The sequence below is a fragment of the Nesoenas mayeri genome (assembly GCF_963082525.1).
Source record: "Nesoenas mayeri genome assembly, chromosome: 4".
NCBI lineage: Eukaryota > Metazoa > Chordata > Aves > Columbiformes > Columbidae > Nesoenas > Nesoenas mayeri.
The window spans coordinates 69,830,580-69,857,318 of NC_137540.1; the positions used below are offsets into that span (position 1 = coordinate 69,830,580).

The following is a 26,739-nucleotide window of genomic DNA, read 5'->3' on the forward strand; positions in this document are numbered from 1 at the left end:
CTCAGCAAATCTTTTATCTGTTGATTACTCTAAAACTTAGTTGAGACAGCCAACTATAAGAATATACAAGTATTTAATGTTTAGGCTATATCTAGATTCTTAAAATAGGCATAGGGGAAAAACTTGGTATTTTAAACATTCCTTCTTTAAAGCCACGATAAGTGGAACTTACTCAGCTAATTGGTTTAAATTAGCAAATTTTCTAACCAAGCATGAAGCACTGTTAACTGGCCAACAGTTTTGCTGCTTTTCAATTTGCAAATCCAAAGTCTGCTGTAGTTCTTACACTTCATTGTATAATGTGGAGGAACAGCTGTAAAATGTGCAGAATGTTCTCAAAGAAATGCTATACAAAAGAGTGAGAGGCTTCGCTGGCAGACAGCTTTTAACCCAGCATTGCCACTTCAGATGAGAAGTTGTGCTCTATGGGCTATATCTGTATTCACAGTAAAACTTGCAGGAGGTTCTTAAAGGATACTCGCTTCATCTTATGCATTGAATTAAGAGTTTTTTTCCCTATGCTTTGAATATGAGCTAAAAAGGAAACAAACAGCAAAAAAAAAAAGGAAACAAAAGGCAAAAAAGGAAACTGCAGTCTGATTTAACTTTGTACTGTTCCTAATTTAAACTAAGGCTTCTCACACCACAAAATGTGAACGCCCATCACTTGGAAACTTTTCTATAATAAGGTGTTCCTAATGGAAAAGCATAACAGCCAAATGAAGGACAGCAGTCTATGAAGAGATTATCCTGCTTTATTATTTAAAAAAATAAATAACTTCAGTGTTCCTTGGTGAGTTCTCATGTTACTTGTTAATCCATCTTGGTTATACCTTTGGTTGTTCACTGTTACAGGTTTTAATTGTGGTATTTGCTATGTGCTAGGAAGCAGGTAAGGATGCTATTCCTGTTGCTCGCTAAGAAACACAGTGCTGTAATCTTTCGGTATACAGAAGAATTAATGAGATACATACATACAGAAGTTCCTGGATTGGCTCCTGAAATGCTTTACACTTCATGTTTTTGGAATTTTCTACCTTTTTCAAAATGAATGTTACGTAGTGTGAAATTTTGACTAAGAGATGGGTATTTGTGGCTCATGCTTGTAAGCTAGAGTTTGATTCATGATTTTCTGTTAAATGAGGTTTAAAACAAATTGCCTCCTTTGCATCTTTCATCTTTATCTTTCTTTCATTTTCAGAAGACAGTCCTTGGAAAGCTTTAAATGGGGGTTGCCCGATTCAGAGTGACACAAGGAATTCAGCTTACCCTTTCCCAGTGTGCCCATTCAGCACCGGCACTGCCAGCAATGGCAGCCTGCAGTGGCAGCAGGAGTCTTCCAGTACGTCTATGGTGTCAGGATGGATAAGTGAATTAAACCTTAACGAAAACTCGGGTCAACCTTTGGCGCCGCCAACAAAACGCCACTGTAGGTCCCTCTCGGAGCCTGATGAGCTGGCTCGCTGTCGGTCACCATGGAAGCCTGGAAACTCAAAGGTTTGGACTCCTGTGTCAAAGAGACGGTGTAATAGCGGTGGTAGCGCTACCTTGCAACGCTGCAACAGCCATGGAAGTGCAACCTTACAGAGAAGCACAAGTATCAGCCTGCCACAAAACATACTGTCGCTAAATAACGTCTTCACCGTCACCAGCTTCAACACGTCGCCAGTTCCCAGACCTTCCTCTGCCAGCAGCGGCTTTGTGGACAGCAGCGAGGGCAGCACGGGCTCCAGCACCCGCTGGAATTCCGGAGGCCCTTGTGACTTTAACCCAAGGCGCCGCCTCTCCCTCTCCCAGGAGCACATCACTGAGACGGGGAATCTCTTGCCTTCAGCCAACAGCACTCCCACCTCCACACCCGAGCTCAGCCGGCGGCAGGGCTTGTTGAGGTGCCGCTCGCAGCCTTGCGTTCTGAACGAAAAGAAAAGCCGGCTAAAGCGCAGACGGGAGGAGGATGTACGATGGAACAGACCATCGTTAGACTTTTTTAAAATGACACGGGTGAGATTTTGCTTTCCTTGGTGTGTGAGGGGAACTATTGCAGAAAGGCTATTGCTAGATAAACCGCACTAATTTGTAGTTGTTAATTCGCTTCTGTTCTAATACGGATATATATTGCCTTCAGCAGTACAGTAGGATTCTTATTCTTGCCAGTGCTTTACCCTGTAGTAACTTATTTACTCTTTGCTCCCAAAGCCCAGTTTTTGAAGTCCAGGCTACTTGATATAGAGTACAAAGAGCTATGGAAAGATGCTTGGAGCAGAAGCCAAAGAAAAATGGCTTGTTTTAAAAATGCAAGGAAGCCATGGGGAAGAGGAGTAGACAGGGTAGCAAAAAAAGTTATACTGCTGTTACTCGAGAACAGCATATGATGATTTCTAAGTCATCTTGGTGAAAATGTTTGATTTAGTGTCGCTTTATTGTTTGGGTAATTCCATAAAGCTAAATAAGAACATCAAACCCCCCTACATAAATGAATTGACTAAAGAAGCTGCTAATGAGCAGCCAGAAATAGAAGTAGTGTTCCAATATGGTAACTGCAGATGCTCCAGCTCAATGGAGAGGTGTTTTACACTAGTTTTTCAGAATTAGGCTTCCCTCACATGATAGTAAATGTACTGATTTTAAAAAACTAGTAGCACTGAATTCATGCCTGCACTTTGTGTGTAATACAAAAGCATGTACACAGCTTATTTTTCAAAGCTTCTGTGTTCACAGAGGCAACAGCTACAGTTTAAAACTGAAGAGGCTCCTTTAGTTTCTCGATGTAAAACTGAGTCTTATGTTATGGTCAGAGAACACTTTATGCTTATGAGAACATACCCCTGCTGCCTTCAGGAGATACCAGGTGTGGGAGGTTTGTGTGAGTAATTTAATGGGAAGGAGACAGTTTGCAGAAGTAGTAATGAAAACATAAGGAAAAGGAAGCGCTGCACCAGTATCTCTGCATTTGTTGCACTGTGCAAAAGCAAACCTGAATAGAATGGGACTCTGGCTAAAATGTCCAGTCTCTGGTACCTTGGCATTAGTAGGCTTTACACAGAAATGTGTGGGCAAAAATACTAGTATGATACTAAAACTAAACTATCTACTGGTGGATACTCACTGAGTTAGCTGGTTCATGTCCACTTTGCTTGGCTAAAAGTCTGACATCTGTCCTCTTATACCTTTGTAAGACAACGTGAAGGATTTTGTTCTTTAAAAATACAGCCTTTTGGATGAAGCTTTGGGGTAGGTGATAAGGCTGCAAACCATACAGAATTATTTGCTTGCTTATTGACAAGGTGGTAACGAGTTCTGTTCTAGATATGACTGGGCAATGTTCTGAGTTTGGTTAAGATGCAAGTTTACTAGTTAGCTAATCAGATCTTTCCAGTTTCCCTGTGTTAATCACTGCTGAGATCAGTTTGCTAATCTACTCCAGAAACATTAGTGGATTTGCCTTTCAACTGTCTGTGCGGTCTAATGCAGGTTTCTTTATTTAAACAGAATGTAAAATTTAAAACCTGCTGGTTTCTTGGCTAGACTTGCTGCTTGAGTTCTTCAAGCTCTAGAGCTCAGATGCAGTATTTCAGACTGGTTAGAATTATTTCCATTGATCAGATGTCATACCTTCTAAATAATCCATGTAATAGTGTGTATGGAGCAGACCTGATGTAGCCCGTGTCTACAGAAGTATTTTTAGCTGTTTAGACTTGCTGCTGAATTGAAGAGGACATGAAGCTGATATTCAGCCAGTCTTGATCACTTTTTCCTGTAAGAACTATTTTGAAATTACGTTTTTGTGGTAAACTGAGTAAGTAGTTTATGTAACCAAGTTCATTCTATGGTGTCAAGGCCTGATGTGTTTTGTTTTGTTTTAATTCAGCTATTTCAGTAGAATGTTCCTATAAAGATACTACTGTGTAGTCAAAGGCACAAAGTATAGTTTGGAAATGCCTCAGCTTTCAAACATGTTCAACTTTAATGAAAACATGCATTTAAAAACTATGCAAGTTCAGAAAACATTTGAAGTAAAAATGGAATTAAGTTTTCAAGAAATGTTGAGGATTTTTAGAATGGCAGCTTGCTTGCCCATTACCGCATTAGAAGTCTTACATTTCTTCATAGCCCACCTTCTCCCATGACAAATGTATATATGCTTTGAAACTTACAGTGTGGTTCTTAAACATTTCTCACCAAACTTAAACAAAATAACAGCTGTGCAAAATATCATAAGCTAATACTACAGAAGACTTGTTTTGAAGTGTCACACAAAATGTGGATGTGTCCTATATCTGCATGTAGCTCATGAAGGACTATGATAAGGGGAATTTCAGTAAGGCCTCTCTCATATATGTTGATGGCTCCTTATTGTTTCCAAAAATACTCTCTCTGTGATTTCGAATTCACTTCTATGTCAGTTAATGAAAGACCTATGTTGAAAACAAGTGCTTTTAAGGATTTTTTTCTTCTAAGCTTTATTGCAGATGTTTTGATTTCCTCAAATCTTCCTAAAAAGCTGAATTATCAAATAGTTGCTCAAAATCAGGTCAGTAATTAATTAGTATTGTTTAGGGAGAACTTAAGTCCTAAAGTTCTTACTTTATGGAACAGTGGAATATTGGAGCCCCAGCTGTGTGAGAAGGGGAGTTTGGGGTCCATAACCATTTGTGCTCTGCAGTCCCCAGAGGTTGGCACTGGAACACCCACCAACATTGCTCAAGGCTTCTCAGCTAGGAGCTCTCTCAAATCAATTTACAGTAAATAAGTAAATCAATCAGTAAATAAGTAAATCAATTTACTTTAACCTGAAGCAAGTGCTGTTCTGTGTGAATAAAGTTCTGGAAGAGCTGTGAGTTTGGGTGAAACTTTAGCAGGGAATAAAGGGGTGAAAGGTGGTTTGGGGTTGGGTGTTTTCTTTTTCTTTAGTGAACTGGCTTTACCTAGTGAGTTCTGGAAAATGTATTGTGTTGGTGCTGCGTCAGTCCCTCCAAATTTCTAAATATAGATGCTAAACATTCAAAAGTCTAATTCTGAAAATGAAGCTCCCATTGTCATTGCTTCTTAAGCTTAAATACAGCTCATAGGTGAGTAAATTCAGATTGCTATTCTATCCTTATAATCTATTTTTAGTTTCTGTACTTGTTCGTGGTTTGTTCCTTCCACTCTTGCCTCTTTAATATTCTAATTTGTGCCTTTATTGAAAAGAAGGAAGGAAATCAGACAGCTCTGTTTCTTTCTCTATACTTCATTTTTATTTTCTTCCACACACCTTCACACTTCACTGTACCCTCCCTCTGTTTGAGGTTGTATGTCCTTTTGGAAAAGAATGCGCCATTTCTTCAATTTGCATGGGAAACACTATATTATATTCATTAAAATGAGTAATTAATGTAGAAATAGATGGAAATGATCAGGCAGATTGCTGCACACCACTGTTCAGCTCTCACATAGTGCTAAATTCTGGGAGGATCTTTTTTTGGACTTGAAGCTGAAAATACATACTTGTGAAACTTCAGACATTCTAGAACATGAAGACAGCTGTAAAAACAAGTGGAAAAAAACTGTAGGAAATTATAACAAAATACGATAGCTGTTTTCAGCCCCTAGGGGCTCAAAATGACTTTCTCTGTTCAGTTATGCGCACAGGAAGAGCTGTATGGGTTGTAGAACAGCAGAACGCTGGATGACCAGATGATCCTTGTGATCCCTTCCAGCCTAGGATTCTGGGATTCTGTGCCTACTTAGTATTTGTTCACAGTCACCTGAATAAGAAGCTGTAGAGTCAATCCTCCTCCTCTGCAGGGATCTGGTCACCGTGGTATTTCAGGATGACTTTGCATGACAAAGAGTCTCTCTGGACTTACGTTCTTCTGCAGCTGATAAACCTTATCACAGAGGCTGCCGCAGAAGAAGTAAAGGTGGCATTTAGGATGGTAACTGCAGCAGGAGGATCGAAATATTTCTTTATTGAAACAAGGAGGAAACTGCTGAGCTTTTTTAAATGTTCTGCTTCGTGAATTACGTCAGTCGATCCCGAGGTGTGACAAGTAAAGAACAGCCAAGAGGTTGCACATGTTATTCGGTGTGTGAGCAAGTTTTATTGTGACAGTAAGATTTTATTCTGTTTCAGATCAAACAACACGCTGTAGTTTGAAGTCTTTCTAGTGTTGAACATTCTTGTGCTACTCTTCCCCCAATGCTGTGGTGTGGAGTTGGTATCATGCTTAAAAAGAAACCAAACCACCACACTTTAACACGTTTTCTGAAGTGGCATTTGGTCTGTTCAGATAGTTAACACAAAATAGGTGGCTTTATCCAAGTAAGGAGTAGTTTCAACTATTCAGTACTATGGCATCTTGTGCATTGACATGAGACTAGATAAGACAACACAGTGAAAAGTTCTAAGGGTCTCTGAGCAGTGAAGGAACTTGAGGACTGAAGTTGTGATTTCCTAGCACAGAGCGCTTCTGCCACCTTAGAAATGCTTTGAAGTCGTCTGGGTTTTACACTAGTGGATTTTCTGGGTACTGAGGGAGATCCTAAGTGCCACAGCAGGTCAGGCCAAGCTCTGTGTGTCCTGGCATCCTGCCCCATGGAACAGCTGCTTTGAGCCGCCCAGGAACAAGGAATGTGCAACGTGATATTTCCTGCACTGTGAAGGCCTGGTGTCTGCCCCTGTGCATCTCGGGGACTTCACACTGTGCGTCAGTGGTTCCAACTCTGAGAACTACCCATAGATCTGTATTCTGTTGATAATCTGTTTTTTAACCCCTTTACTTTGGGCTTCTGCAATATTGCACACCAGTTTAGTTTCTGTAAACTGTTTATCATCACTTTGTCCAAACACCTGAATGCTTGATTTGATTTTTTCCTTGGAGTTTAAGGTCTTGAATGAGCTTGGTAACACTTGGGTAACTTTGATCCTGAAAGTAAACTGAGCTTAAATTCTCTCTGCTTTATTAGTGACTTAATGCTTCAGGTCACAGTGACATCGTGGCTTTGTGGATCTCCATGGCAAGGAGGGCTTATCTCAGAAGATGGCATCTGAGTCCTAAAGGCTTGTCCAGAACAGCACAACTAGTAGCACTTAGGTATGAGGATAAGCAGAGAGTCTAGTCATTTCTTTTTCACAGCAGTTTAAAAATGCACACAAAGTAGGGACGAATGGTGGGGGTGGATATGTTTCCCTGAAGGGTGTGATGAGGAGGCAGTGTTTTATGAAGGGCAAAACATGTCAGGAGTGCTGTGACTAAGCTTAGATCAGATGACTGCTACTTCTGTAGAGGCTTTTAGTAACTCCTGATGTGTTTTGTGGAGTCTCTGCACCCAGTTACTTGAATTTTACTTTGTAGGGGCTTGTTTGCAGAAGCCAATGTGAACAGATACAAGGGTGAGATGTGATGCTGATTAGTTTGTTATGGTGTTTAGACACTTGAATAAGCTGTGGTTGCTATCTGAGAACTACTAGACATTCATTTTGTTTTGTTGCTCTTTGAAGTCACTGTAATAGTCAGTATGCAGACAGGTAAATGAATTGGCCATACTGCAGCCTCACCAAGTTTAAGCAAAATAAGCTCTGAAGCATTCTCCTTGATTCCTTGAATTCTTGTTGTCTAGAAAATTTCCAGGTATGTCCTTTTAGGTATAGTTAGAGTAGATTTGTTCACTTTAATCCACTTTGTTGTAGCATAATCAATGTTCCCAAGCTGCACAAGCAGCGTCACTGCTATAACTAGAGCTCAAGTGTGGACATACAGAAGACAGTATCATACACATGAGAAGGTAGAAAAGTAGCTGCTCACTGGCATTAGGTTTTTTCCCAGGCTGCTGTTTAAGGATGTGCAAGATGAGGAAGTGATATCAAGAGTCCCTTTCAATGCTATTATAGCAGGGTAACCTGCGAGTAAAGCCTGGACTGGCTAAAGTAGGTTAAGTACTGGCTCATGAAGTTCATTCAGTTTGTGTTCTCTAAATAGTAAGCATGTTACTTTAAATAGCTTGAGATGCTTATGTTAAGCTCTTCTCTTTTAGCCTCCTGTCAAAATGGGAAAAAAAAACAGGTTATTTGGGGTAGATGTATTTTCTGCTTGTGGATACAGCAAAGTCAGCAAAGGCTGTTCTCTGCCTGGCATGCTACATTTGTAGAGTGTGATTTGGGGAAGATGTTTAATACAGTTGCAAGTCTTAATCACTTATGCTCTTGTGGTACTCTTGCAAGATGTAGTACAGCGTCTCTTGGTCAGAACATAGGTCTGATTTTTTTATTCCTACCTGTGGATGACACTTTGCAATTCAGTGATGCATTGTTGGGCACCGCTGCTTCTCAGATAAAATAGGTGGCAGATGTCTTTGCACCGTATGGGGGTATCTTTGGCTTCAGGGCAGCCTTGACGCACTTGGCTTTTGGAATATGGTTTGTGGAAAACAATATAGATGAGCTCTGCATAGCGATGGACTGGACTAGGGTTGATTTGGATCAATAAAATGGTAGTAAATGTAACTATGTAACCTAGTTAATTTACTAGTAGTTTCCCATTGTATAGCATTAAGAACCAAAACGAACAGCTATGACTGAAGTAATTAAGCCAGGGACAGAATTTTGCTTCTTGTTTGAGAAATTAATACCTGTTCCTATGGGAGCCTTTAACTTCACGTTTGAAAAATTGAGCTAATCCTGGCCTAACTTTGCATTGAAAAATAGTTCTGGGGCCTTTTTTCTTTTTCTTCCCATCGTAGTAATTCCTGTAAGTGATCATAAACCAAAAAAAGCAGAAGATAAGATGACTTGTATTCCAAAAGACATGAAGTAATTTAAGCTCAGTGGTCAGAGGAATGGAGCTGGGTATCAAAATATCCAGCAAAGTAAATCAGTGGTTTAAATTCACTTTGTGTAGTTCTAGGTATAAACTTATAGCTGAAAAGAAATACTCAGCAATGGACCTCAAGGAGAATCTTTTCTACTGTTTGCCTATACCATGTACCCCTATATGCAAGAGGCCAAAGACTTCAGCATTTGCAAAGTGTGTTTTTTCTTTAAGGACAACCTTATGACATGAAGGGCAAATATCTGAATGGATGTACAATGAGAGATTTGAAGGTTTTCTAAACTCCAGCAGAGTGAAAATAAACGACTGCTACACCTACAGGATTTTGAATAGTGAAATGAAAGTCAACTTTGACCTGCTGGAGGTCGGTCAAGCAACTTTATTCATTGCAAATTAGTTTAGAAGCTAGAGAATTGCTAAGAACGGGAGGAACTTCTCCTTGGGGAAGAACAGGGATGTGGAAGGTTGGAAGAGTTTTCTCAGGTGTCTGCTCTCCTGTGGCAATTATTAGAGCAAGGGACTTTTTGAGGAAAACTCAGTGACATGGGTGAAACAGCACAGATACTCTTGAGCTCTTTGCACCTGTCTCGGGATAACAGATGTCTGGTAAACTTCCAAGTATTTTGACTTGGATTGTAGGTTAAATTGACTTATTTGAAGTGGAGCAATATGCATCTACTATGCAGTGTGATTATACCTCCCATATCCTCAAATTAAATAAAAAATAATGTACAGCAGTTTGAGATGGAGTTTGTGTGAGTGACTGTTTATATTTGATTTGCCATCAATCTGTAAAAAAAACAATTGTGGAAATTATGGGTGAAGGAAGATGTTTTAAATCATCTTCTCTAATTCTCTGTTGATACGTGGTTACTTCCCACAAGATATATAGTTCTGTGTTATTTGTTCCACTGTACCCTTTTAAATCCCTTCAGAGATGTGGTTTCCTTAGCAGATAGAGCCTTTTGTGGAAAGGAAAGGCAGTTCCGTTTAAGTTATAGAACTCATTCAGACTCACTTAAGATAGTGACTTGGCTTTTGGGATCTCTTTCCTACTGTTGTGATAACAAATAATATTCTATGGAAATAAAACTTTAATCTTCCTCATCTTCTGGTCAACCAAAATAGCTGAGCTCTCTTAATCTCTGTTTAAAAGCAACTTCTGCAGCATTGGGAGCAGGAACAGCAGATATTAACTCTGTGTCTAGAGACTAGGAGTAGATGTCCAGTTATTCCTTTCTGCTTTGTGGAAATGTTAGGAATGATTGTGCTTTTAGCTTGAAATATTTTTTCATAGGAGTTAGAGGTGTTACATATAAGCGGTGGGTTTTGCTCTAAGAAATAATAGGCAAGTGCTTGCAGCTTCTTGGAGAACTTTCTGAGTAGGACCAGACACAGCATTCAGCTAGTTCTCCATTTCCAGTCTTACATTTAGATTATTTCTTTCTACTCGTTGTTATGTCTCTTAATAATTTAAAGTTCTTCAAAGTACTCCAGCAAAATAGGTTAATCAAAATGAATAGCTTGTAGAAAGTGATGAACCTTTTCAGTCATCTCAGGTTTTATTTACTCTTCCTTGTGAAGTGTTATACAGATGCTGCTTCCTATGTTGAAGTTCTTATGTAAAAAATCATAAATCAATTCTTGTTTTTAAAACTTAAAAAGGCAAAAAACCCCTAAATTCATTAACCTGTATTGCATCAGAACAAAAAGCCTGTATTCCTGTGATAAACAACCAACCAGCCCAAACCAAACAACCAACCCCCCCACATCATATAACTTTATTCTATGCCGCTATAATGAATGGGGGGAAGGTTTAGGGGTAGGTGTGTTGTTCAAATGGTGTTTTCCTTCTCAAACAGATTCCCCAAGTGGAATGAGTCAATGCTGATTTCTGACTTAGAAAAAGCAAACTGTTCCTCTGCAAACTCGATGCATCCTGCTTGGGGTGTGACATGTTGGGTCTGTTGAACTAGGAATTTGTTCCCATATTTGAACTGATGTAGCTTAAATGTATCTGTACTTGTTAGCGTTCTTCTAAACTTCTTCATCATGTGCAGCATCTAGTGCTCATCTCTTGCTGTGTCCATTGTGTGAGCAGGATCTTGCTTAACTAAGAATAGTATTTTCAGGGAGGTATTAAACTATAGAGCTTATATTTTTTTTGTATATGAACATATATACATTTGTCACATAAGTAGTTCTCTAAGACAACTTTTTAACCTTGTTAGAAATCTGTTTGTTTTTTTCTTTATGTTACTCTCTGACAATCAGTTATGAGCTTGGATTTTGCCACTTCAGATATAGTTATATGGCTTTTTCATCCTTCTAAACCTAAATAGATGAACTGCGCATCTGTTGTGTGACAGTAATGTAGCAAGTCTGAATTTTTCTATTTCAAGAGTGACATTGTTGATATCAGTTAAAAGGCTTATCTGTAATTACATAGTTCTTATTAACACTGTGGTGCTTGAAAACTGATGTTTGTTTTCTCTAAGCAAGGTTACCCCTGTCCCTTCCAAGATGGTTTTTAATATGAAGTGCTTGAAAATCCTGATATCTGCTTATTATGTTTATTAACTAACAAAACAATGTAACAACATCAAGATTTAAGTTCTTCTGATAAGTTTAGATGCCCTACTAGGCAAAATAAGAGTTACTCTTGTGCAAAGAGCTGAGATTTTCACCACAACGTGTGTAGAAGCATTGCCTAGAGACAACGTTGTGCCATGACTAACTAAAGGGCGGGTTGGCGAGCAAATGTTGGGAACTTCTACTGTTGATGGGGAAGTTCAGAGCCTTAAATGTGTTTTTTAGTTCTCTAGTGTGCTATGATGAGTTCATGCGGAAGCGAGGAAAGAATCTAGGTTCCTAAAATGAAGAAAGATACTAGATTATCCCATTCTTTCAGGGGAGGTAAACATTGTGTAAACCTTTCCAAAATGTGGCTATGAGAAAGACAGGTCAGGCTATAACTTGACAATGAATCTCATAAGGATTAAGAAGCCAGATGGTGCTATGTGGTGTGTAGCTACTGGGCTGGCCTGTCTGAGCTTTTCATATAAAACTTGTAGGCTTTATCCAAGTATTACCTATAAGTAATGTGGAGCTAAGCTCAAAATGGGGAAGAAATATTGTGGATTTGATTTTCAGAGACACTGTCCTGTGGACTTAACTTTCCTTTTGAACAGTCTATTTGAAGCTTTGTGCTTGCAATACATGTAGTTGGTTGTGTAAGCTCTGAGGGTTTCCTGGCAGAACAAAGCTAATGTAAGAGTGCAGTTATTACAAAAGCAAGACGTAGGAGACTTTATTTAGTGGCAGAATGGGTTGATGAGTTCAGACCCTCTTTGCTTCACGAGTCCCACAAATGGAACTGGGAAGGATGCCTATTTTTTGAGGTTTTCAGCATTTCTATTTTTCTTAGAAAATTTTCACAAAGTAAAACATCTCTCATAGTAATTAACGTTTGTTAGATCAATTTATTGAACTTCACAGTTGAGGTACCTATACAGTGCATGCTTAAATACAAAATGAGATGTTGAAACTGTACTTCTTGTTAACGTCCTCCAAATTCTTTTTGAATCTGGGATATAACTGAGAGTGATACCCCCCTGCCCTGTTTAACAAAGTGCTTTTTGAGAGCTTGAATTTGTGTTTTCCCCAAAGGTCATAGAAGAAAAACTTTTAAACCATGTTTAACTGTGTTTTTTCCTTGTGCTGAATTACAGGTCTTCCTTCATCACTTGCTTTAGTTTTTCTTATCTTTGTGTTTTGGTATGTAGATGGAGATGTGCTAACTTCACATCCGCTCTTGTATAATTTTAAGTTTGGATTCTCCGAACACTTGAATTCTTATGTTGGTTTAATGATGTTTTTAGGCAAATGCCAGCATGCAGTGCATTGGTGATAATGTATTATCTTCTCTAAAGCTGTGCTTTCTTATCATCCTGTAGCATGTTAGAGTTGTCTAGTCATTTAGTTTGTCTTGAAATTGCGTTTTTTTTTGTTATGGAAAACCTTTTAGTATTTGTTTTCCATCTTCCTCACTCTCCTCCCCTTGCCACCCCTGTGGTTTGAGTTTTGTATGAGGAGGACTCAGAGGAAGGGAAGCTGAATTCCTTTTCCTTGTTTTCCTCTTTCAAATACAATGGTGATTACAATGTCTGTATGAAGCAGGCATTATATTTTGGTAATAATGCTTTGTCCCAAGGCAAGTGAGTCATCTTCTGACTGCCAGGCTCCAGAATATGACAGTCCTTAAGAACTTTCCATATGAGGAAGCAATAACAGATGCTATCCCAATACCTTCAGCCTCTACCAGGCCTGAATTTGAATTTGCTCTTAATTTTTCTAATCGCGTTTTAGTAAACAGGCCCAGTTAACTGAGACTTGTTTTACTGTGGTGTCAGTACAGATACCTAAGGATAAATCTGCAGCTCGCCAAGTTGTTGAAGATAAGTCTTAAAATTGATGCTTTTACCTCTTCCTGCCATGAGACAAGATGAATCACCTTGATATCTTAAAAAGAGAAAAGGGGGTGGGAGCAGAATTGCCGTCCATCTGGGGCGCCATTTCAGATGCATTGGAGCTTGGATAATCTAGATCTTGTATAATTCCCTCCTTCATTATGAGAAAAAGCTCCTTTACGTATAGCTCTAATTGCTAATTAACGAAGTTCTTAATTTAGTTAGAAATAGCTTTTTAGGTTGAGCAATATTAGAGAGGAACATTATTTTCCAGTCTCGCACTTTAAATGATCTTGCTGTCAAGAACAGATTTAAGCTTTCTGTACTGAAACACAGCTGATAACTGCATTCCAACCCACAGTTGTACAGGTCATAAAGTTTGTTAAGAAGTGGCCTTGTGTTGTTTTCTAACCACAGCAGAGCATTTTCTTGACCTAGTTATTTTTCACAGACAAATTACTGTTTTTCTTACCTTGAGTGTTGTTGCCTGGAGGGATTAGTCTGATGGTTTGACACATGGTTTGGAGAGCCTCTAGTCTTTGCCTGTGTTACCATTGAATTTGGATGCTATTCTGCCCAGCTGTGTTTAAAAAGAAAAATAATAAAGTAGGTTCTTGAACTTGAAAAAGTCCTTCAGTAATAGGCCTTGAGAAAGCAAAGCTTTCTGCAGGCAAGGGCTGTTTCTTCTAGGATGAATCTTACGTGGTACAAACTTAAACTGTGGAACTGTTCTACTGGGAATCAGCATTTAGGCTGGATATGAGAAAGAAATTCTTTCCAGAGAGAGTGGTCAGGCATTGGAATGGCTGCCCAGGGAGGTGGTGGACTCGCCATCCCTGGAGGTTTTTTAACTCAGATTGGACATGGCACTTAGTGCCATAATCTAATAAACAGACTAGAGTTGGACCAAGGGTTGGACTCGATGATCTCTGAGGTCTTTTCCAGCCCAGTCGATTCTGTGATTCTGTGATTTTTGTCAAACGGCAGTTAAGCATCCTTACAAAACACGTCTGTGTTCATTGGAAATGGGGAAGTCCAGCAAGATGTCTCCTGACTAATTCCACATGGTCTAAAAGCTTTTGTCCTGCAAAGTGTTGCCAGCTTCTTTCCCCATTACTAGATCTGTGTGTCTGCATGTGCTTGTGTTTTATAAGGAAGTTATGGGCTATTATTTGCTGCTGAACGTTTTTCTTTCATTTGGAGCAAGGACAAGAGGAGTGAATGTTGGAAACAGAAGTAATTTTTCTTGTATTCCTGTGTGAAACCAGGGCATGCACTGAATTAAGTAGTTTACACAGCTTGCTGCTCTTCAGGTTCTGCTTCTTGTATATTAGTGTTCTGTAAGTCCCTTTTGGCTGTGCTCCGAGTTACCTTTGCTGCTCTGCCTTGCTTTGCTGCTTTCTGTTCAGGGATTTTTTTCCAAGTTCTTTGGTCTGGTGTCAAAATCCTGTTTAGATTCCTTTGTAGAGAATAACCATCCAGAAAACCAGCTGTGCCTCCTGGTGTTAAGCATTGCTAAATCCTGCTCCATTTTAATTATGGCACTAAGAAATATCCTATACGTTCTACCAGAAAGATCCAGTAGAACTGAGTTTTCCTCGTGGGGTGTTATGACCAGCTGATGGTAATATCTGCAGTTTCTATATGAATACCCTGAGCTCATCTTGGGCCACTGCAGGAGCTGCCTTACAGAAGCTATGGAGATGTTCCCTGGCTTGCGATCTAGTGACCCTTGCGAGCTGTGACCACAGTGTGTTTGAGATTAGCAAGCACCCATGGAGTCAAATGAGCTCCCTCAACCTCCCCACCCACAATATTGTTTTGTTTTAATTCTGGTTTAAATTCATCTCTCCTGGACACTACTCTTGTAACAGAAGTGTCATGCTTCTGGTATCCAAATTGGCTCAGATGTGATCATCTTTGTCATTTATTGAGACACTGCTGGTTATGGCTTGTACTTGTATTTTTTAGCAAGCCTATTTCCACTCTGGTTTTTTTTTTTCATTTTTAACATTACTGTATTAAATTGTAATCCACTTAGCATGGTTCTGGCTTTTTCCGTGTTAGTGCATATTTTGAAAAACATGAAGATCTCTGGGGAGCCATGATACAAGTCTCATAAGTAGGATGTACAGCACAGTCTGCAGCCAGATGACGGTGGCAAAGGAGTAAAAAACACTTCCCAAAAGTTCTCTTCCCAAACAGCATTTGGGGATTTATTTATTTTTCCCCTTTACCAGTGTCAGCAGTTTGACAGTTTGGAAGTTTGTGCCCTAAAGCTATGGGTTAAAAAAGAAAAGCTGCTTTTGTAATTCAGGAGGGGGTGCTGGCACTTGAAGTGGGAAGGAAGGAATCTGTCCTCTGCAGCCTTCTTAATTTATGCACTAGGTCTAAGAATAGCTCTCAATGCCTGTCTCTTCCAATTATTATATTCCCAAGCAGTGCTATTTGTAAAACCGGGGTTTTCAAAGTGATCTTTGGTTTCATATATCTTTTTAAGCATAAATAATATTTCTTCTTCAGATATGAATGTACTGATAGATGCTGGATCTTCTGCCTTGGGGGTTCCTGATGTACCAGTGAAAAATCTTCAGTTCAGACTCTTGTTCTCCTCAATGGTGACAAAAGCAGTTGCTGGTACACAAATTTAAAAAATATATCAATGAAGTGCACGTTCACTCCAACTAATAGTGGCAATTCGAGGTATTTCTCTGTCCCAGTCATAGAGCACCACAGAAACTTGTGGGAGTAGCAAGAACTGTGACCTAAATAGGAAAGATTCAAACCATCCCTAAACATATTGTCTGCAGAACATAATGAGTGACAGGTTTGGGACACTTTGAATTTCTCCTCTGTTTATTTATTTTTTTTTAAGGACCTTTTTTGCTTTGATATGGGAAATATTGCAAACAGTACTGCTTGAGCTGCTGTCATATTCTTTCCTCTGTTGTGGTGAAGTCCTTCCCTTATTATGAAACAAGCTTCATATCGTGCCTTCTCAGGGATCATGTCATCTGTGGCCACTCAGAGTGGAGGTCAAGTCCAGTTTTGTGGTGATGATACAGTTTATAATGCATATTAGTAGCCTTACCTTTAAGTTACAGCAGAAATAACTCGATCCTTGAAGTTCATGCTTGGAAACTGTAAACCCAAGGATTACAGAGGAGGAAATGAAGAGGAATGGCAGGATGTTGAAATGCATTTTTAATGAACAGTCATATTTGTAATAACCTCTAATCGGTAAGAGCAAACCTCAGCGGAACTGTTAGCAAACTATGAATGCTGTTAACTCCCTCTGCATTCAATCTCCGCCTTCTACACACCAATTCCATATCAGTTATATTGATTGCTTTTTTAATGTGATTCATACTTGGATTTTTTTTCTCCATCTGAGAAGGCTTTGTGTGCCTAAGTGTAAGGCATAGGATGATAGTCCTTTCCTTAACAAGGAAGGGCTTGAGTATCACTAGTTCATTTAAAATTGTTGTTTTTTAAATAAATGAGACTGTAGTGTCTGAATTTTTTATTTTTTTTTCTTTTTTTTACTTGTCCAATTTAAAGTTCAGGTGTCAGAAGCCTGAAAACCAATAAGCAAGACATTCTGAACTGTTTCTCAGAGCTGAGTATGCATGAATGAACCAGTAGTGATACCGTTTCTCCACTTGTATTTTCTTGTTTTAATGGACATTTTGTTTCCTTTAGGAAGCTCATTGATCATCTAAATACAGCAGTTCCTCGTATTTTCATTTAAGTTACTAGTTTTCTCCTTTTGCTGTATTCCACACAACTGAAGAGAACTTGGGACAGTTCCTTTTATAAACGTTGCAGTTGATATTCTTTTTCTCAGAAGAAATCTTGCATAGGAATGCTAGTCTGTCACAAAAGCCATTTAAACGCTGGTTCTTTATTTTACTGTATATAAGATACAGCTCTAGGAATACTTTATTTTGTGCTAGGCTGTTTTCACCCCTCACTGACCAACTTGTGTTCAAAATATTTTTTGGTGATCTATTTAAATATATTATGAGATTTATGATAAGCTTGTTCTTGTGTAACACTCCACACCCCACTAGTTTCTCTTCCGCAAGCTTTTTGGTCGGACTTAAATACCGTAAAAACATCAATATTTCCAAAGAGTAATAGCTGCCAGATGTATAGCCAAGCTTAAGTCTGCTGAAAGATATTACCCGGGCTTCTAGGCTTCAACTTAACTGCAAAAGGCAAGTGAATGAAGCAGAAGGTGATGGGTTTGGTTTTTTCTTTAAGATTAGAATATAAGCACTGGCTAACATGAGTTTTAACTGAAACTGGATTTTACTGTTCATTTCCAGCATGGTTGGCTTGTATTAGAAAACCGGTGCAAAGAATAAAGTTGAGAGCCATCCCTTAAACATACTCATGGTTGATAATATCACTTCTCCTTACGTGGGTGTGTTTTCTGGAGGTGGTGTTTTAGCTCCTCTACACTGATTTCTATGTTATCACACTTAGAGAACAGTTGTTGCTGATTGTCCTTTTCCATGCTAAATAAACCAGGCTCTTCCAAAGGCGCCTTTCTCTGAACCTTGCCTACCTCAGACTCCTTTCCTGAAACATTGTAAATTTTTCTTCTGCTTGGGGTCTGCTTTTGCTTTATTCCCTCTCCTTTTACGGCCGCATTGTGTTGGTGACTGTAGTCGCTTGTTTTCCTTGTCCTGCTCTGACCCTTCCAACTGATGAATTCCGCATGATGCAGTTTGATAGTGCGACCTTGTGCTTTTCTATAAATGTGCCCATGATATCATTTCAATCAACTTCTTGAATATTCCAGCCTTCCCTTATGTGGCTGATGACACTCAGCTTTAACTAGTGAAGTTTAATGCACAATTAGGGGCATTTTTTTCATTTCCCCTTTTAACCAATCTTCAGATACATTATCTATACATGGCCACCTCCATCTTTGTGCAGTTGTTTTGTATGTTGATTAATTCTCACTTCTACATTACTGTCTTGGTTTTGCTGCACTATGTCTGGCAAAATTAATCTATGAGGTTTTAGCTGGTCATTGAGGAGCACAAGTGCAATGCAGAGCAGCTGATGGAACTGGGGCTGTTCAGCCTGGAGAAAAGGAGGCTGAGGGGAGACCTTATTCCTGTCTACAACTGCCTGAAAGGAGGTTGGAGCAGGGAGGGTGTTGGGCTCTTCTCCTGAGTAGCAAGTGATAGGACGAGAGGAAATGGCCTCAAGTTGTGCCAGGAGAGGTTCAGATTGGATATTTGGAAAAAATTCTTCATGGAAAGGGTTGTCAGGCATCGGAACAGGTGGCCACCCAGGGCAGTGGTGGAGTCACCATCCCTGGAAGGATTTAAAAAGCATTTAGACAAGGTTCTTAGGGACATGGTTTAGTGCTAGAGTTAGGTTATGGTTGGACTCAATGATCCTGAGAGTCTCTTCCAACTGAAATGATTCTATGAAAAGAGTTGAGCAGGTTTGTGTGCCATACTTGAGGTAAACATGCCAGTGCTGTTAAGTACATAAAACTAGAGGAGCTATAGTTGTTATAAAACTGTCTGATCACGATGAGCACTGGGTGGATGTCAAGAATATTTAAGAAACAATTATTCTCCTCTGAACTTGTTTTTCTACAGACTTGTAGAGTAAGCAAATGAGTTTCAATACTTAGTTTATTTTTTGTAGTCAGCTTAAGTTTGTTTCCATTAAGGGTCTTAATACAGACTATATCTTGACTTTTTATGCCAAGTGATATGTCATAATGTGGTGTTGAAGGACTAAACCTTTTCCTTTTGGGATAAGGCATAATTTCCAAGACTGGTTGTGTCATGCTGTTGTTATGGGCCCCCTTGGACTGAAGTCTGGTCACTGAGCTGCCTTGCCTATCTTGCTTATGGAAAAGTATTTTAATCTGCTTTGATTGTGTCAACAAGGGTAAGTAGAGTATGTTAAGAGTTGGAATGAATTGCTGTGCTGAGCAGGGTGTATGATCCTTTAAGTTCTAAGGGGCTGAGGTTTTTCTCTGGATATATTCTGGTTTAGGTCCATTTTGTTGGACAGCAGAAATGGGCATGTGCGAGAAAACCAAACTACTACTAGTAATTCAGATACAGTTCAGAGGCTGTTAAAAACTTTGTCAAGACTCCACCCAAGAAACTTCCTGTGAGATCAGTAGACACAGAAAGAAGATAAAGAGGTCCTAGATTTTAGCTGGATTAGTGCAGAACACACATCTTTTGTGGGGTTTTTGATGTTCAGGAAGACTTTCTGAATTCAGTGTGGTATATAAACATACTGGAGAAAATAAACTTGCTTCAGATTTGTGTAAATGACTGCTGTGGATTTTGGGGGGAGCAACATAATTGGCTTACAACAAATGGGGGCTGCAGTCCTGATAGGAAATCAAGTTGTGCTGCTGAAATTGCGAGGGTGAAGACTTGCGTGTATACGTGGAAGGGAATTTCCTTTTAAAAGTAAGAATGTTTTATGTTTGCATAAAGCAAGGGGAATCTTTGTGGTATTTTTAGAAGGATGATGTGGGTATAGACAGTATCAAGGAGGCCTGTGAAGTCTGGGGGCTTTCTTGGTGTGTTGGGAGAGAGCGGCAGGAAGGACACGCAGTGCTGGGGTGCGGTCTGGTCAGGTTGCTGAGAGCTTCTGGAATCTGTGTGGGGATTTCCCAGTGATCAAGTGGTCACATGAATGAATGAATGAGGTTTTTACTGTGCATTTTGAAGCAAAAGATTAAATATTTTTTGTTAAATTAGGAAGTTCTTTATGGCAGAAGTCAACATGGTCATTTCCAGGCAAGCCTGTATAAAAGAAAATTAAGAAAAATAAGTGAGACTAAAGCTCTTTCAGATTTTGCCAGTTGTTTTCTTTCTAGGTTTTGGGAAATATCCACCTTGCTGTGCAAGCAGAGACCAAAAAATAAGTTGCTTTAACATGCTTTTCTTTAGGTCCTTGAGGTTTTTTTTACTTCTTGAATAATTATCTAATCTGACTCCTTAAGCGTGTGTAGCAAAAGGAGCTTGTTTTACCTTTTCTCTTAAGAGATTGAGACTAAAGGTATCAATTTGGGGTGAAAAATACTGCTTTTATTTGGGCAACACAGGATGAAGTCAGGACTCCTATGTGTTGTTTTAGTACCAGGAGGTATTGCAGCTTTTTTCTAGGTGACTTGTTGTTGTCATGGTTATAGTTTCTCTGCACCGTTGCCAGTGTTGGAGATCCCACCATAGATGTGAAGGTTGCTTTGCCACGTGAACACATCTGCTATGTTGGGTGTCAGACTTTCAGGAAAGTACTTTGATCAGGCATCACCTGTCTACTTTAAATATGCAATTAAATAGTTCAAGTAAATATTTGCATTAACTAGCAAATAGGATGGTACCTTGGAGATTAGGTCTGTTGTAATAATGGAGTGATGGAGAAAAAAATGTGATTTCTGAACAGGAGTTCTTAACTCTGAAGTGCAGCAGACGGTAGTCTGAGATTGATTATAACTTCTAGATATAAGTCAAGTCATTAATGGAATAAACAGTAGATACATCTGTCTTTATTACACTTAATTTTGCTAGGTCAAAAGATGTATCTTGCTGATAGTTTATCATTGATAACAAATCTGTAATGACTAAACTAGTACTTATGCTTTTAACAGTGAAGACTTTAAGCATTAGCCCAAGCTTTTTGAAGTCTCAGCTGCAGTACCCTCCATGAAACATAAGTTTAGGTAACTTTCCCTTAGTTTAAGTTGCAATACTGGTATGACACACTTCACCCACCTAATAGGCTGTTTTAGAATTTTGAACTTGCAGTAATAAGGGTTTTTTTAACATAACTCATTTGGTACCCTTCGAAATGACTTTTCCATTGATCTGTATGTTTGCTGAATAGTACTTCCAGTTTAACTGCCTTCACGTAGCTTCAAGAAAACAGCAAAGGCAGCCTCAGCTCTTAAGGTGGAATTGTTTCTGCTTTTTCCAGCCACATACTGAGTGGCCAACACTGGCGTTCTATGTGCTGATAACTTATTAATTATTAATGTGGCAAGCTTGTAAACTTCAACCAAATGTCTGAGTACCCAAGTGCTCAAGTTGTATATAGAAACTGATCTAAACTAAAATCCATTTTCAATGATAAGTGTAACTAAAACACTTTAGAGCTAATCTTCTTGCCAGTTCATTTAAACTTTTTGATCCAAAATTCCTTCTATTGGGCATTATTAAGAAGTATGATGAAGGAGGCAAAAATGCAGAATACTTTAGAAACTGGGGAGGGGAGAGGATCAATTTGTTTCACTTTTTGTAGCTTCTTGAAGAAATTGGTCTTCCTCTGACCGTTGTTTCCAGCTGCATGAAACTAGTGAACTCATCTGAACTGAACTTGTGTTTAATTGCATTGTGTTTAATTAATGCAAGGCATACAGGGCAATGTGACAAAGGATACTTTTAGACAGAACACCTTTCTCCTGTAGCAGGGAAATACCCTCTGGTTTTAATTTGAACACAGCACTAACATTTTCACACAAATGATATTGCAGTGTCACCAAAGGAAACTTGGTCTTTAAAGATGTTTTTTCCCCTAAACATACCATCAGTTTGACAACCCATTATTTTAAGTGGACAAGTTGTAGCAAGGCCTCACATATGTGCAAATGAGTTGAGGCTTGCCTGTGTAGCATGGTTATCAAGTGAGGAAGGGTGTGATTTTGTAAGGACAATGACTGTTGTAGAATAGCTGAACGCAGACACTTACTCTTAAGACCTTTTTCCAGTTCTTCTGTAGGTGCAAACCCTTAGTAATCTCCATTTTCCTCTAAAAATGGAGAACAAGCATGTCTTAGTGTATCAGGGGAGTGCAAAATAAAGGCCTTTTCCTCATATCAGGAGAAGGTCTGAAAGTGAAGTATCTTCAGCGCAAAGGTGGGTCTGTTGGTTTTCATGATGCAATGAGGTAAAATGTTGAGTTATATTTTGGAAGCCTGTTGAAAATTGTTAACTTCTGTCAATATTTGCAGTAACCTGGCGTTCGCCTTGAGCAGAAATATCAAAGTATTGAAATTTTACTTTTCTATGTAGCTGCCTTTTTGTGTGAAGTACCTTTATCAGTAAAGAGGATTAGCTTTTATTTCCAAAAGGGTGTGATGCTGCTTGTGTGGGTTTCAGGGCAGTAGGAAAGGTACTAGATGTACTTGAGGCACTAGAGAGAGTGCAGAGGAGGCAGCAAAGCTGGTGAGGGGTCTGGAGCACAAGTGTGATGAGGAGCAGCTGAAGGAGCTGGGGCTGTTCAGCCTGGAGAAAAGGAGGCTGAGGGGAGATCTTATCGCTGTCTGCAGCTGCCTGAAAGGAGGTTGTAGCATCACGAGGATTGGTCTCTTCTCCTGAGTAGCAAGTGATAGGATGAGAAGAAATGGGCTCAAGTTGTGCCGGGGGAGGTTTAGATTGGATATTAGGAGAAATTTCTTCAAGGAAAGACTTGTGAAGCACTGGAACAGGCTGCCCAGGGCAGTGGTGGAGTCACCATCCCTGAAGGGGTTTAAAAGGCATTTAGACAAGGTTCTTAGGGACATGGTTTAGTGCCATAGTTAGGTCAGGTTATAGTTGGAGTCAGTGATCCTGAGGGTCTCTTCCAGCTGGAAAGATTCTATGATTCTATGAAACAAACATGCTGTATGTATCAACACAAGGGGGAAGAGGAATGGTTGGATCTTGTGCTTTGGTAAATACTCAGGTCTGTACCAGTACTGCGGCCTGATTGAGTGTCCCCTCTCCTGGATGCTGTAGCACTGGGATCTGCTGTGGGTTGTGGGTGTGAGTCACTTCTCCTTTCACCTTCCCTTACCCAGGCAGGTGTGTGTAGCTGGAAGCTCCAATACCACACTCATCAATATTTATTTCTGGCTTCCAGCCTGCTAAAGAAACTGCTTTGTCTCAGCCCAGCCTGAATAGAAAAACGGCAACAGAAGGCACGTACGTAGCCTGTGCGGTTCCTTTTCTCATGCAAGAAGTAGACTAGTTTGCCACAACTCAAACTCCACATGTGACTGCTTGGGCTACCCAATACAGATTTTATGAATGCAGAGTTTAATAAAGAACCTTTAAGACCAGGGTCAAGCACATTAAGCCCTGCAAAGGTACTGTCCTTCTGGGAAAGGGTTTTGCAGATACCAGGTATTCTTCAGGCTAGGTTGTTGATACTGTATGAAGCAGCTTTTTCCCTTTGTCTCGTTATATTTTAACTATCTCAGCTTTCAGTTCTGTTTTACGTAGATCAGTATGCACTTTGGCTGTCTTCTGGACTGATGCACGTTAACAGTTAAGCAGGAGAACTTTGTGATCTTTGCATTATTCAAACAGCAATACTGTGGTCTAAATTGTTTAGTGGGAGTAAAATGTTTCTGAACTTCAACTAGTGATGGGCAACTTTACCTAGTGCTTTAAAACTTGTCCTTTTTAACAAATGTCTATTATAAGGTTTAGATTGAAATAGTAGGTTAAAAATAAAGTGATATGAAGTAGTGTTATGATGTAGAAGTAGTATGAAAGATCTTAAGTATGATCTTATAATGTGTATGACAGGTGCCTTGTGGCTTAATTGTCATGTCCTATTTAGTAGAGGTTCAAGGTTACTTGTAACTGCTGTAGTGAGTGCTTCGAGTGGCAGAAATCGAACGTGCTTGAAGCACAGTCAATGTAGAACCTTGCTGGAAATTCATTAGTGCACAATCATAAAATTGGTCCAGAGCTGGTGTGCTCTAAACCTTTAAAATGTGAACTTAGTGTGTATTTTTTCCCCTTCCCTCCTTTTGGCTTTTAATTAGAGTCGACTTTTGCATAATAACTTACCTAAGCAGATATTTTTGAGAGTGTTATTCCCTGTACTTATTTTGAGGATACTTACCTGAATCAAAATATAGACTTAAAGATTTCAAAGTGATTGTATACTACTGTAAGTGCTTGATGCATAATGTTCATTGTATTAAGCATTTAAAAATATTATTCAGATAGGGCAGCCATTATAACTTGTGCATGTCACTATAGAGCCAGAAATTTTGAGTTTAATTTCCAAAGCTTGTTAAAATTGCACATCCCAGAGAAAGAACTTTGCTTTTTTTAATCCTGTAAAGCTCAGGTAGTTGGCACAGGAGGGTGTGTTTTCAGGGCACGCAAGTGTGTGGCTGGGCTGGTAAATGGCTCTTAAGCTTGTTAAATTTAAGTACTTTGTACTTGTGTACTAAGTCACGTGAGTAGGAATGGATTAATGGAATTTAATATGATACAGAAATCACTTGGCAGTGGAGTGTGTGTAGCTTCTAGACTCACCTCAGATTTATAGCTAAGGAATATATGCTCTGTGTTGAAAAACGCTATTTTCTGCTATTCATATTCTAAAATAACTGAACTCTTTCTACTGTTTCCTCTCCTAGGGAGAGGACTCACCTCCCAGAGAGTTCAAACAACATATGAAGAAATAAGAATTTTCTGTAGTCTCTGTTACTGAGCCCAAGCTACTTTAACTGCAGAAAGCATAGACCCTAAGTAGTTAAGTAGCAATTAATGATCTTAAGTGGCTTGAGTGTACTGGAAAGATCTGACTTGATCCCCATCTTTTAAGGAGCTATTAAATTCTTCATTGAGATCCAAACTAATCAGTTGCTACCTTTAAAATAAACGAACCACTCAAGCCAACGGGGTACCTGGGTGACAAGTGTAATGTTTTTGTGATGTCTTGCAGTGGTGTAGTCTGATTCAAAAACTATTTGGTCAAACTTTAATGTATATTTGGATCCAGTAAGAATGTCATACTCTTAACTGTTTAAGGTGGGGTAGGAGGAATCCTTATATAAATGTATACTTGCAATATCTGAAGTTTGCATCCACTTAACAGCTAAAAGCTTTTGAATCCAACCTTTAGTTTGAGTAATGTAATACAAATGTGTTCAAATGACCTCCAGATACTTGTAGCAGACGTAAACCAGCACATTCCTGTGAAAATACAGCAATTGTAGTAAGTGGTGAACGATCGGAAATAGTCAAGAAAGTTTGCATATGTGTCATGTTCCTAGCAGAAGCATTTTATCAAGGGATAATATCACTCCAAATTAGGAAGAGTTAACACTGAACAAGTTAATATGTAAGTGACCTTGTAGGCTAGTATTGATGTTTGTTCTAACTATCTTCAGGAGACAGTGATTTGTTTGTGGCTGTTTAAAGAACACATTTTATATAAGATATATATATATATATAAATAAAAATATATAACCATAAATATATAAATATACATATACATACATATATATTATATATATATACACACATATATATATATGTATGTGGAGAAGAGAGATCACTGTGGATTAGGATATAAATGGAGTTTGTAGGGACTCTTCTGCCTTACCACAGCTTCCTTTGCTGGCATCCAGCTGTCTCTCAAATGGATATGGACTTGAGAGTTAATCACAAAAGTCTTTTCTTTATGATCACTGATTTTTAAGGACAGATAACTGTCATATTTCCATTGCCATCTGGTGTGTAAGGAAGGTTGGATGGGCAGATCCTAACAAGCTTTATCATGGCTGTTCTTGCTGTTGTCTTCTCCAGTTGCTTTCTGAGACTCTTTAATTTGTGTGTCCCTATAGTCCTGTCTTAATGCATCATCATACTAAATAAGCGCTTGTGGTAGCTAATAAGGTGTAAACTCTGTAAAAGGAGTAAGGTAGGTTATACCTTCCAAATATGTGTAAAAGTGCCCTATTACATATAGGCCTTATGCTAAGCGCACACAAGTGAGCATCCTTACCGGCATGGAATTTAGATGTGTTGGTACAATGCTTGTAACAAGCTGAATTTTGAAGATTTCCAGATCCTGTGATTACATTCCTGATTAATCACCAGTATTAATTTGTTCTCATGTTGTAATGTATTTGCAGGTTATGCAACAGCCTTAGGGAGTTGAACTACAAGTTGCAAGCTTAGTTTTTACTCTTAAACATACTTGGCAATAGCTCTTGATTTTACTGCGACAGTTACTGCATGTGTTGGCTTTTGTCCATGTGCTTTATGCAGCCACTCAAAGTACTGCAGACTTTGATTCTCTCCTTTGAACGGTTTTTATTGAACTTTTCTCAGTTGAGGCAGACCATCCTTTGAAATGTCCTGTCAAAGCAGCCCAGATTTGGAGCTTTTTTCCCCCTGGAGAGGGACAGACCACTCGGCACATTGGTGGGCAGCAGCTGCCGAGCTTTGTCTGGCAGATGGAGCGCAGCAGTCACTGCTGGGGCATGTGGAGATGCTGCTCACCGGGAACGGGCTCCAGCATCCTGGCCCTGATCCTGGGAATGGCCTGACTCAGTATCACCTTCCATCTACCTGCAGGTTCATCATACTTGCTGCTAGAAGTGCTGTGCCCTGTTTTCTCTGCTGCAAAAAAGTGATACAGTGGAAGGAAACTGCTAGTTGGACAGCAG

The 26,739-nt window shown here is 39.3% G+C and overlaps 1 protein-coding gene across 3 annotated transcripts in view; it reads left to right on the top strand.

Annotated features, from left to right (window-relative positions):
* The window catches only part of FAM53A (family with sequence similarity 53 member A), a 70,575-nt gene that overhangs the window by 30,097 nt on the left and 13,739 nt on the right, over positions 1-26,739 (top strand). For 2 of the 3 annotated variants that reach the window (XM_080344454.1, XM_080344453.1), the window contains one exon: positions 1,202-2,001. In XM_080344454.1, the coding sequence (XP_080200580.1) occupies positions 1,202-2,001 (800 nt within the window). The remainder of the gene's footprint in view (positions 1-1,201; positions 2,002-26,739) is intronic. The other variant, XM_080344455.1, reaches the window with a different exon arrangement.